This window comes from Antechinus flavipes, chromosome 4, assembly GCF_016432865.1.
Source record: "Antechinus flavipes isolate AdamAnt ecotype Samford, QLD, Australia chromosome 4, AdamAnt_v2, whole genome shotgun sequence".
Lineage (NCBI taxonomy): Eukaryota > Metazoa > Chordata > Mammalia > Dasyuromorphia > Dasyuridae > Antechinus > Antechinus flavipes.
Genome location: NC_067401.1, coordinates 38,869,345 through 38,882,601, shown reverse-complemented (window position 1 = coordinate 38,882,601; position 13,257 = coordinate 38,869,345). Strand labels below are relative to the sequence as shown.

Here is a 13,257-nt window from a genome sequence, read left to right as displayed (position 1 = left end):
ATAGAAGGTCATGTATACAGAGGTGATAATTGAAGCTATGGAAGTGAAGGGGATTGGGAGACTTGAGGAGAACACAGACTCAAGGACAGACAGTTCATTTATATTGAGCTGCTCTTCACCATATGTTAGGACTTTTATATATTAGCATCAACCATGCTTGCATGCATCTTGGTACTTAAGCAGACATAATGTTATTGGTATGGGTATTCACCTGTGGAACTCTTAAAAGAAAGTCTTCATGACTTTTTGTTGTCCCCTTTCCACCCCCGAAATCAATTGTCAGGGGGCCAGTCTTCTGGTGACCTGTTCCTCTGCACTTTGCTGGGCTGGTCTTGAATGACAAAAGCACAGCCCCTTACCTGGCCTGCACCTGGGAAAAAGCTGCCAAAGCTTGTGCTCTACTGGCATTACCCCAAGACACTGAAACCAGTAGCTTCCCTTTGTCCTAATGAGGCCTCAGAGTAGGATTTTAGTGGAGAATATGTGTGCCATTTCTATTGGCTGATGACTTTATTGAGGCAGCTCTGGCTGGTCTTGGAAGATCTGGGCTTCAAGTTCAGTCTCTGACCGTGGCTGTGAGGCCCTGGAAAGTCACCTCTCAGTGTCCGCATGCACATCTCTTCCGATCTGCACAGGTGGAAAGGGCTCCTCACAGTCACACATCCAGTGCTGCTCTCTCCCTCAGCCCCCCAAAAGTCCAGTTGGGTCTTATTTCTACAGCAGTATCTTCTTAGCTCTTGCTGGTGAGGGTGGGGTGACCTCCAGCTCTGGTCATGTTGCAGACTTTTTGATGACTGTATTTGATACAGTGCTTCAAGGTGCTGAAGCATTTTTCTTACCATTCCCGTGGGAGGCAGGCATCTGTGGAGGGAACAGAGACTTTGCAGCGTGAAGGGCTTGTCTAGTACCCTAGTGGGTGGGCTGGAAGCCAAACCTCGGTCACTTCCAAGACCAGGGCACTTTCTGTTAGCAGCCCATGGTCACGGTATCTTTCATGTAGCAGTGTCACGGTTGTAAAGTTGCAAAGTGCTCTGTGCCATTTGATTCTCACAGTAGTGTGTTAGAGAGATTAGGTCCTTTCTTCCATCATTTTATTACAAACTGAGGCCCAGCATGCTGAAGGGCCACATCCTTAGTAAGTGATCTGGCTCGCTTAACCAGTGTGAACTTGGGCCTCTGTTGTAGAACACCAAGATAAGTCCTCCCTAACTGTGAGTGAGCCCTAAAGGGAATACACAAGGAAGAAGAAGAACGCCTGGCCAGCCATTCCGTAGCTTTCCCTTATTTGGGTCTTGGGTTGCAGTGTGGCCTGAAGTGTGGATGAAGTGGAGATCACACATCTTCCCCTTCTCCTTGGCTCCTCCCTTCCATGTAGTAACCTTAAGAAGACCGGACCCTCCTCATTCTTGCAGGAGTCCTTTCCTTAGTTCAGCTGATACAAGACTGGGATTTTAAAGAAAAAAAGGAAGGCAAAAGATAAACTGAATGCAGAAGTAATACAAAAACTTTGGAATTTAAAGGTTTTAGTCTAATCTTATCCATAGATTAGTTTTGTTGGAATAGCTTTAAGAGCTTCCTGGCCTTTTTTCCTAATATTTTCCTTTCCTTATCTGAAAATTCTAATGTTTCTTCTTTCCAATTTCTATATCATTGTTATTTTTCAAATATAATTTGCTATTTCAGTGATGTAGGTATGCAGATTTAGAAGGTCTTTACCATTAGTATTTTGAAGTTCCAAATGAATGAGCATAGTGAGTTGTTATTGATGTGTCACTAGCTTCACCCCAGATGACACCATCTTGCTTTTTATTCTAAGTACTCTGTGGACTCCTTAACGCACTTCTGCCCCACCTCCTTTTCCTTTTATAGTGACTTGGGACAACCCTTGTTGATATACTTTTCACATGGGGAGGAAAGAGTAAGGAGTATCGGTGCATGGGGTTCAAAGTCCCAGTGGATAGATCCAGCAAAAGGTAGCACAGTGCAGGTAAATCAGGTTGTTCCCTCTGCTCAAATCCAGTTGTCCACTATGGCAGCTGTGACATCCTCATGTACCAGATTTAATTGCAGCCTTGTGAACCTTCAACTTCCAAGGATTGACGGATCACTTTACTGGGCTGACTAGTGTCTTTGCACTGGGAGATATTGTTGGCTGGTCAAAGATGGGCTTCTCTTTTTCCTCCAAATGACTGGTGCTCTACACCACCTGCTTGTGGGCCTTAGCATATTCTACTTTTGCTTTTCCGAGCCTACTCAAAGAACTGGATCTACTGACAACTCCATTGCTTTGTTAGAGGAAGAGGCCCAGAGCACTTTGATACTTTGAGCACTTTGGGAAGAGACTTGGATTTCCTGTTCATTCTCTCCCGCCTCCTCCCAGCTTTCAGGGATCTTCCATCTTATTCACTACTTCCTTCTCCCTGTTGCCCTCCCATTAGCTATGTATCATCTTCTCCATGCTACTTCTTTAGGGGAAGAGTGAGACAGTAGGGATTCTGTCTGATCTGCCTCTGGTATTATGGTAGTAGACAAATAGGAGTTAGTGGTTAGCGAGTCTTGTTGGCCAAGTCTAGAGACATTAATTTGTGCTATAGAAAGCACTGAGGAACTCATACCTATTTTTCAAAAAACAAAAAATTAAAGCTCAGTTGTAGAATAATTTGTTGATGATCATTAAAAGCTATTGAAGAGCAATTTTTAATTTAGAAAGTAAGATAGCACACTTGGTCAGAACACATGGACAAGGGCTCGGGTCTCTGAGTGTTCATTCCCCTTTTTGAGGCAATGTAAAAGAGGAGATAGAATGTTCAGCTTGGACTTGGGGTGACCTGCATATATCTATGGCTAGGCACTTAATCTCTTTAATTTCTTCAAAGTGAGATAAAAATATTTGTTATGCCTGTCCACTTCATGGGCTTGTTGGGAGGTGTGAATGGGATAAGGTATGCAAAAGCATTTTGGGAATGTCTGTGAGATCCACGTTGCCGTTGTTTTTGCCATATACAAATAGCAGTTCTTGGTCCCTCAGAAGGACTGCCATTTACTTTCAGTGCTCAGGCAGGGTCACATGAATAGGTTCTCATCTATTCTGGCTTCCCCAGGCATTTTCACGATATTGATGGAAGCAACTCTCTGGAGGCTTTCTTGCTTTAGGATTGGGCTCTGAACTGATTGAAAAAAGGAAACACAAGCTCCGGGCAGGATGGTTGTGATGTCCAAGCGTGCGTCCGTCCTGCCTGGGAGGAGCCTTCTCGGCTTGTGAGTTCCCTGATGTGGAGCAGGGCTTTGTTTCCTCTCTTTACAACTTCCCTTATTTCTGGTTAGATGACAGTGATTTACTGTCTCTGTCGTGTTCAGGCTGTTATGGAGCTGATGTGCTCCGGGCTGGAAGGGAGTTCTGCTCCACGTTCTCTGTCTGTTTTCCCCCAGAACTACAATGGCGTGTCCGACGTCGAGCTGAGAGTGGCTTTGCCGGACGCCACCACAGTCACGGTCCGAGTGAAAAAGAACAGCACCACGGACCAGGTGTACCAGGTAAGCGCAGCTGGCGCCGCTGACACGGTCAGTGCCCAGGCACCAGCCTCTGAGCTGGGGAAGTCAGGACGTTAAGGCCGGGCGTTAGCTCCTTGGCTGTCCGGGGCACCGCGCTGGTTCTGTGCCCACACTGGACAGGAAGTGGCTACAGGTGTGCAGTTTTACAGACTGTCTTTGGTTTTCTGCCACTGTTTCTCAAGCAAGGAGCCCCTCACTCAGAGCTAGCCTTGGAGATGTGGGAGAAGGAATACGCGTTTATCAGGCACCTAATTTGTTCCAATCCTAGTGCTGAGCACTGTACAAATTTTACCTGATTTGGTCTTCACAACAACCCTGGGAAGGAGGTGGTGTTTTTATCCTCCTTTTACCATTGAGAAAGCTGAGTTAAACAGAGGGGAAGGGACTTGCTTGGGGGCCACACAGCTGGGAAGATCTGGAGCCAGATTTAGATTTGGGCACTACAGCGCTCCTGCCATTTGTACTTGCGTCTTGGACGTGTCTGGTGTGTCAGCTCAGTGTGGTTACAGACTCCTCCCCCAACCAGAGTGTGGACGAAGGTTCCAGTGGGTGGAGAAGGGTGTGTGGCTCTCAGTGACGGGCAGCAGCCTCCTCTTTGGCTGAGAAGTAGCATGTCACTGTTTTCACAAGGGGAGGATGATGAGGATAATTTCTTAGGAAACTTACTGTCCAGTGACTTTGTCCAGACCAGGAGGGAGCCGGGAGACTCTGACATCTGGAAAACTGGAAAAGTAGCTTAAGTAGCACAGTTACAGTTGCCAAAAGGCACTTTATATTGAATGGCTAAAAGTTTGTGCTTGTATTCACACAAAGCTGAACTGTGTGACCTCAGTATTTAGGAATTAATTTTTTCCAGCTGGGAATTTTTGTACTGAGGCTGGGGAGCTTTCCCCTTTCCCCATCCCCACCCTACTCTAAGCATTGCCAAGTTGAGTTTCCCTTGTGTTGATCTGTCCTTCCACTTGTGCTTTAGGCTATTGCAGCAAAGGTTGGCATGGACAGCACCACCGTGAATTACTTTGCCTTGTTTGAGGTGATTAATCACTCCTTTGGTAAGTATCGGCAACTGGTTTGAAGGATTTTACTTAGGAATTCAAAACTTTTAATGAATATCAGGTTGAAATAAACCAGCCAAGGTTTCCTTCCTCTTTCAAAATACAGATTATTCTGCAACATCTCAGAGCAAATGTCTGATTTATTTTTTCTTTTTTAAATTAAAAAAAATTAATGGTATATTATTTTTCCAGTTAAAAGTGAAGATGGGTTTCAGCATTCATTCTTGTAAGAGTTTGAGTTCCAATTTTTTTCCTTCTCTCTCCCCTCCCTAAGACAGTTAAACAAACTGATATAGGTTATACATATACAATCAATTTTTGACATATTTCCATGAGTCATGTTGGAAAAAAAAATAGAACAAGAGAGAAAACCACTAGAAAACAACAACAAAGCAACAAAAGGTGAAAACAATGTGCTTTGATCTATATTCAGTGTATTAAGTAGGGCTTCTTAAATTTTTTCTACTAGTGATCCCTTTTTGCCTGAGAAAATTTTAGGAACCCCCGGGTATATAAGTTTATAAAATAAGTACACAAATCAAACATTTAATGATTATAAATCATAATTTCATGATCCATACATTATTACATGATCCCATATAGTGTCACCAACCTCAGTGTAAGAAGCTTTGCTCTAGGGGAATAGCTCTAGGAAGAAGTAGTAGGCATTTTAGGAAAATATGTTTCCCACAAAATTTAATTGGGAGGAGGGAAACTTTTTGTTTTCAGCTGTGGAGAGGAAAGTTGACTTAAAACACTTTTGATTTATTGCATGTGTCCATATTCCTAAGCTCCCTGCTGAGGAACTCTGCATGGGGGCACAAAAAGTTCAAGTTTTCAAAAACATTCTTTCCGTGGGTAATGAGACACGATGGTGTAGGAGTGGGGGTCATCAGTAACTCAGTGGGCAGGAAGTCAAGGCACACTAATCTCTTACTCAGTGTGTCTTGCTCTGTGTCATTACTGAAGTTGCAGGAATAAGGCTAGGAAGAAGAGGGATCGTATTTGTTCGTCAGGTCATTCATAGGCCCACAGTCTGGTCTCAGAGCTTGAGAGAACAAGCTTATTTTCTGTCTAAGTCAGTTTGATCTATGGAACTTCTTATGGAGACCCATGTGACTATCACTACAGTGAACTCAATAGCTCTTGGATTAGTAATTTGACTGTTAGGAAGGAAGGCAGAAATTTGGGGAAGACTCATGAGGAATGGCATCAGGAGAGTGGCAGGGATGAAGTATTTCTGCTTAGCTCTCCGACTACACCTCTTTGACAAAGATCTAGAAAATGTGTTAGACCGCATTTGGATTAGAAGAGTCAGTATTCTAGCCTGTGCAGCTTTGGGGGTGGACAAAAGGGTTCCTGACCACTGGGGAAGGGTCTGGCCAGGAAGGCACGGTGGCTTTGATGGCATTAGCAGCAGTGGGGAGCATTCCAGCACCCCAGGCCTGGAAGAAGGCCAAGGCAGGGGACTAGGGCAAGAAGAAGTCCTGGGAGGGACCCCAAAAAGACCAGAGGAAGAGGACCCATATATACAAGAAACACAGTAGCTCTTTGTGTTGGCAAAGATTTGAAAATTGAAGGGATGTCTATCAATTGGGGAATGACTGAACAAGTTATGATAAATGAATGTGATGGAATACTACTGTGCTATAAGAAATAATGAAAGGGATGGGCTCGAAGAAACCTGCAAAGACTCTTATGAATTGATGCAAAGTTCAGTGAGCTGAACCAGAAGAACAGTAACAACAATGCCGTAAAGATAATCAGCTTTTAAAACTTAGTAACTGATCAACACAATGCCCGAGAACTCGAAATTTTCTGCTTTTCTCTAGATAATTAATAGACTCCAAGTGCAGATTAAAGTATCTTTTCTTTTTTTCCCCTGTTTTTTTTTTTTTTTTGGACATGGCTAATGTGAGAATTTGTTATTCATGGCAATATGTATTTGTAACGGGTTTTGTTTTTTTGTTATGTTCTCAACATGAGTCAGAAAAGGAGAAGGAAGGAGAGAATTTGGAACTGAAAATAAAATAAATTGAATTGAAAGGTGGGAAAAAAGACTCCCAAAGAGGGCACAGAATACTTGGATTCTAATCCCAATCTTGCCTCTGTTGTATAGGCATATTACTCTATTCCGAATTTCATTTTTTTATTTTGTCAGATGGAATGGGTTAATTTCATTCTTCATCTTTTGATGAAGGCAAATCAAGAGAAGGGGTTTTTATGGGTTTTTGTTTGTTTGTTTGTTTAGAAACTATAGAAATTAAAAGTAGTTTTTGTAGTTTCTACTTATATGATAGTAGACATGGGAAGTAAATTTCCTCAGAACATAATTTAAAAAAGTGCCTTTTTGGATCCACTTTGGTGAAAGAACCTCTCACTCATTAATAGTGAAAATAACTTGAGAATTGAAACCCGAGCTGAAATGCCTTAGCTGTAAGAGGGAGACACTTGCTTTAAATATGTTCTGTGGACAGCAGCTGGATGTAATTTACCAAAAGAGTCGGCCAGACATTTTAACTGGAGAGAACTTCATTGGCATGTTAGTTCTTAAGTCCTATTGCTCAGGTGATAAAGGAATGTCAGTCAGTTTGTGAGGAGTTGAAAGGGCAGGAGAAGCAGATTTGTCGAGGCAGATACTTCTTTTTGCTCCCAAGATGCCTCTTGATGGATCTGAGCTGGCATTCTAATCTCATCTGGGTAATAGTTTGCCACTCCTGGTTTGGCCTGTGCAGTCTGAATCAGAAAAATGTGTGTCCCCCTGGATCTGCGAGCTTTGTGTCTTTTCTCTAACCTGTAGTACGGAAGCTGGCTCCTAATGAATTCCCCCACAAGCTCTATGTCCAGAACTACACATCAGCCGTGCCAGGCACCTGTCTGACTATCCGTAAGTGGCTCTTTACTACAGAAGAGGAGGTCCTTCTGAATGATAATGACCTCGCAGTTACCTACTTCTTCCATCAGGTGGGTACCACGGTCTTCTTGCCTGGCTCTGACTTGTTCATTTACAAATGATAGATAATAATCCTAGTCTTTTGATATGGGTGACAGCTTGTTTATCACAATTGCAAATGACAAAGCTGAAGAGCAGAGCTAATATTAGACTCTAAACTTAGAGAGCCAGAGCCAAGTCCTTCTTAAATTTCAGGTCTTCTCCATTGACTAACAGTGCTTTACATAGCTACACACCTTAGGTTTTTACTAAATGTCGTGGGATGAGTGAATTAATTGAGTAACACTTTGTATGTCAGAATAGATTTCAGGTCAGTCTCAGCAGGTTAGAATATTAGCATCAATTGTATGGGGAAAAGAATGGGTGGGAGCATCACTAGATAGCAGTTCATGTGAAAAAAGACCTTTAGGCTTAGTTGACTACAAGTTTATTGACTCAGCAGTGTGATGTTGCAAAAAAACAAAAAATAACCCTCCAAAACCCACCTGATTTTTGACTATTGATAGACATTTAGTATCTATAATCCAATCCAATAAACATTAAGTAACTATTATGTGCCAAGGACTGTGCTACAATATAGTAAATTGGGATACAATATAGTAAATTGTAAGGTAGTCTCTGCCATTACAGAGCTTAAAATCTAATGGGGAGAGACAGTACACAAAAGGCAGAAAAGGACATGTACTAGAGGGACCAGGATATCTTGTTCTGTGAAGTTGAGATCAGGCTCAGCTGGGGCAAAATGAGAACAGAAAATTCTCTAAAAGAAGGCTAGCCTCACAGTCAACCAAATCAAAAACCCCTCATCAGCCCTCATTCTTCTAGACCTCTCTGTGGCTTTCAATACTGCTGACTACACCACCCTCCCTACTGGTTAATCTATACTTTTTGAGAACCAGTCATAAGATCACAGATTAACAGACCATAGGGACCATTTTAACTTATCCCCCTCAAACCAAGAGTTTGGTATTCTGCCTTGCGAGCCCCTTAACTAGAGAAAAGAAGATGAGGGAGGGTCAATCAGACTTGAGTTAGCAGTACAATGGTGAGAATAGAAATGATGAGCTTATTCTGGAAGAGTCTTGTTTGCGGAGTTGAGACCACTTCCATCAGCAGGACAGCAGATGCAGAGATTCTACCAATCACCTTTATTTTGGAAGCCTCATTTAAGGGTATGTCCAAAAAGTCTGGCCTGCGGTATCCAATAGTCAATTGGTAATAAAGAACTGAAACTTGCCTTTATTAAAATCTTTGATAAAAGTGTTAAGGAGTTCAGGGCTAAACCTGAATGCCAGGCAGAAATGTTTGAGGTCTACTTGGAGTTGGAGGGCTTGTTCATAAGGAAGATTATTTTGGCATCAGTAAGAAGGTAGATTTGGGTGGGGAAACAAGTCTTCTGCTCAAAGACATCACATGGCTATTCTAGTAGTGCAGATAAGTGACAGTGAAAGCCTGTACTAAGGTGGTCCCAGTGGAAGCAGAGAGTAGGTAGTACGATGGAAGCTAGAGATGTAGTGAAATGATAATTTATCATAAATGAGGGAGAGGAAAGAGTTTTCAAATGTGGGGACTAAATGAGATGTAGTGCTGTTGACATTGACATATTGAATGAAGTTATGTTGAAAAGCAGATTTGTGAGGGGAGGTTAATAAAGCTCCTGTTTGGACATGTTAAATTTTGCTGAAGGTATCAGTGGGCAGGTTAGCATCTAGGTGCCTTCTGGAATTGATCTGGAACACAAAAGAGAGATTAGAGGTAAATACATAGGATTGAGTTATCTGTATAGAAGTTGTGATTTTATATATTTATATATATATAAATAAATAAACAAGATTAAACAAGATTATTGATGAAAAGAGAAGGCAGGCTAAGACAGATTCTTGGAGAGCCCCTGAGTTAAATATTTGGGAAGAAGAAATGAAGACTCAGGGGAGGAAATGAAAAACGAACAGTTCAGAGGGAAAGGTGAAAGTTAGGTGATTGGTGACTCAGTTACCTCAAATGTAAGATGAGGGGGATAAGTTAAAATGGTTCCTATGGTCTGTTAATCTGTGATCTTATGACTGGTTCTCAAAAAGTATAGATTAACCTATAGGGAGAGTGGTGTAGTCAGCAGTGTTGAAAGCCACAGAGAAGTCTAGAAGAATGAGGGCTGATGAGGGGTTTTTGATTTGGTTGACTGTGAGGCTAGCCTTAATTTTAGAACAGTTTTGGAATAGTAGTAGAGGTGGAACCAGATTTCTTGTAGTTGAGAAAGTGGATAGAGAAAAATAAAGGAAACTTTTCCAAAAGTTTAGCAATGAAAGGGAGGAGAAATGCGATGGCAGTGGAATAGAGAGTAGATTGTATGGGGTGTCACAAGAAGGCTTTAAAAATATTTGGGGGACCTGAGTATGTATGAAGACAATTGAAAAAAAGAGCCAGAGAAAAGACATTCTGAACCTGTATGTGAGATTGAGAATAAGCTTCTTGGAGAAGGATGAAGATAACAGGTTCACATATGCAGGTCTAGCAATAGAATACCTTTTCATTTTTAATTGAAAGAAAAAGAAGAAAATGAGTTTTGATACAAAGAACATTTAAGAATTGAGAGAAGAGAGCTAAGAGAATTTTTGTCTGGGTCTTTTCAATGAAATAGGAATGCAATTACTTGCAACAAGAGAGAAAAAAGATCTAAGACATTCACTCTGGGAAATGAGATGAGTTGATAGGAAAGAATAAAAGTATTGTGCATCAGCAAATATCTATCCTTATACACCATTGCTTTTCAGTGTGTGAAATCAGTTTAATTTTGTAACTTTTTCCTGCTAAGCTCTGGAGACTTAGAAGAAAAATCATAAGGTTGGGGTTACCCATGAAAGGTCAGTGAGGATAAGGTAATTAGGTAGGAAAACAAAAGGCAAAGCATGGGGTGAAGACTCAATGTATTGGTGAGTAAAACGAGAATAGGGAAGGTGGATTAAATGAATAATAAATAGGTCAATGAACTAAAGACACTTGGGGATCAACTTCCAAGATACTTATGAAAAGAATAGAAAAGAATGATATTAATAGCAAAATAAAGTTAAATGAGAAGACATTTACAGCTGTTGACCCATATGACTACTTTCTTATCCATATAAACTTTGTGAGTATGATCTCTCCACATGTTGAGCATATCCTTGATGAAAATATGAGAGAGAATAAGCAGGATTTCATAGCCAATTTTCTACAGTCGATCAGTTTTCAGTCTCACAATTGACTTAGCAGTATAGGGGATATACAATAACACTGTAACTTATTGTTTTGTTACAGAAAAGTATTGGATTCACTAAATCTAAAACACAGCATTAAAGATTATTCTCCAGCCAGATAAGATGCCTTTCATATATATATTAAGACAATATAAGATGCAATTTTAAAGGACATTTAATTATCAATATTGTCAGGGAGACACAGTGTTTTTCACTCTTATTGGGCCTATCTTGCACAGTGTTTAAAAGGAAGAGGAATTCCATCTCAACAATGAGATATTGCAGATGCTCCTATTTATGAATGACTAGGTATAGAGTACTACAGGTCTTTTTAATGAAATCTACAACCCTGCCATTTCAGCACTCCCTGGCTCTTCTCTGGTGTAGAAGTCCATATTAGCATCAGTATTTGCTCGGTGATACTGCATGGTTGTGAATCATGCAACACAGTGCATGAGTCTAAAAGAATCTAAAGGGACTAAGAGGCAAGAGTTTCTTCTGTCTGTAAAGTTAAAGTAATAAAATTCATATCACCTACTTTTCTGTTTTGGGAAAAGGAATTTGATAAAGTTTTAAAAGTGCAGTAGAATTGTGTATATTTTATATGTGGTTATCTGAAGACATGTTGTTTCCTACCAGTGGATTATAAATTCCTTGAAGGTAGGAAGTGTTTCATTCTTGTTTTGGCATTCCCATCAACTAAATATAGTAACTTGTATTTTAATAGGTTCTTAATAACATATGTTTGCTGAATTTAATTATTTCCTACACACAGATAAATTAAGATGCAAATTAGTACATAATATATCAGTATAGAGTTCTAGGATGTGAGCAGTCCTCTCATATCACTGCCAGGTGAGATCAGGGAAGGTAAAACATCTGAGTGGGCCTTGGAGAATGATGCAGATGACGGAGAGGAGGCTGGGAGGGAAGGAGGGCATGTGAAGCTTAAAGCACGTGATAGAGGCTCACGGGAGCTGGAGCTGGAGGAGTGAATTGAGGCCACGTTAGGGATGGTCTTGAATATGAGGCTAAGAAGTTAAGAGTTTTTTATCTAAAAGTTGATGATTGTTGAATCAGTATACTTAACAGTCATTGGTCAGAATGAATAGAAAATAACTCTGGAAATTAATCTGTTCCTCCATTTTTCTAAAGGCTTAATATAATCATTTTTTTTCTTTCTTCTTGTCCTGTTTTATGTTTGGGTATTAGGCTGTTGATGATGTGAAAAAAGGTTACATCAAAGCAGAGGAAAAATCATACCAGTTACAGAAGCTATGTGAACAGAGGAAGATGGTTATGGTAGGTTTATATTAATTTTGGGATTCAACTTCTCTAATGGCAAAACCTCCCCCACTAGTATGCTTATAGGCAAGCAGTACAGTCCTGGTGAGACAGCTCAGACAAGGGAGTTGGGAGCTGGGTTTTTGCCTTGCCCTACTGCTGATTCATTATAAGATTTGGGGAAGAGTCGCTAGGTGTATTTGGTTTCTCCTTTTGTACCAGTGAAGATATTCAGACTGCAGAAAAAATCAGTTTTGTGTAAGTAATTCTTCATGTTCCAAAAATCTCAGGCATATAAAAGGGGCTTTCCAGTCGTGGGTGTAGTTCTGTGACATTTTCTTAAAACTTAATGCATTAAAGGAATAACCAAAAACATAAAGAGGACTGCGCACATCCTTGCTAAGGGGACTGCTCCCCTTTTCATTAAATCCATGTTTATTCATTTCATATTATTCATTAAATCCTTTAACCTTCCAGTTGTCAAACTGAGTTGAACTGAATTTGTTTCTGCTGAAGGTAGAATGAAGGCTAGTGCTTTTATTCCTGATTTGCATTCAGAGTTTGAAATTAGGTCTAAATGAATGTCTTCACATGCTGGGGTCCTCCACAACCAATGTTCTTTTGCTGAGTTGACAGAAAAGGGATTTCCATGTAAGTCTGGGAGTTAGGTGAGGGGAATGTGCTTAGTGGACACTTTTAATACCTGGTTTGACCCTAGGTAGGTTGTTTAGGGAATCTAAATTCCTCCCAAGTGGACCTTGACCTGTTCACCAGGAGCGTTCTGCTCTGTTAAGCCCAGAGTTCCTGCTTTAATAATTCCTCTAATTCTGTATTTGCCTACCTTGATGAATATTGAACACTTGTAAAAAGTACCTTAGGATACTTTTCACCTTGAGGAAAGTGCTTTGTAAGCTGTAAAAGTGACATATCTTTTGTGAGTTGCTGTTATTGTTTGATTTGATATGGGCAGGTAGTTAAATAGTACTTAAAGCAAAGAATATTAAGCTTAGTGCCTTAGGCCAAAGCTAAGAGGAAAACCCTGTGTTATAAATGTACGTCCAAGCCCCTCCCCTGCATATGGCTGTAAACGAAGTCCCACTTTTGTCCTTTGGAAACTATGGCCTTTTATCCTTTGACCAAACCTCTCCCTTCCCTCTAACTTTTGTGAACAACTACATGC

The 13,257-nt window shown here is 40.8% G+C and overlaps 1 protein-coding gene across 1 annotated transcript in view; it reads left to right on the top strand.

Annotated features, from left to right (window-relative positions):
• Positions 1-13,257, top strand: part of SNX27 (sorting nexin 27) — a 71,371-nt gene that overhangs the window by 51,791 nt on the left and 6,323 nt on the right. Inside the window, exons 5-8 of the mRNA XM_051992637.1 lie at positions 3,430-3,534; positions 4,526-4,604; positions 7,408-7,571; positions 12,006-12,095. Of these exons, the coding sequence (XP_051848597.1) occupies positions 3,430-3,534; positions 4,526-4,604; positions 7,408-7,571; positions 12,006-12,095 (438 nt within the window). The remainder of the gene's footprint in view (positions 1-3,429; positions 3,535-4,525; positions 4,605-7,407; positions 7,572-12,005; positions 12,096-13,257) is intronic.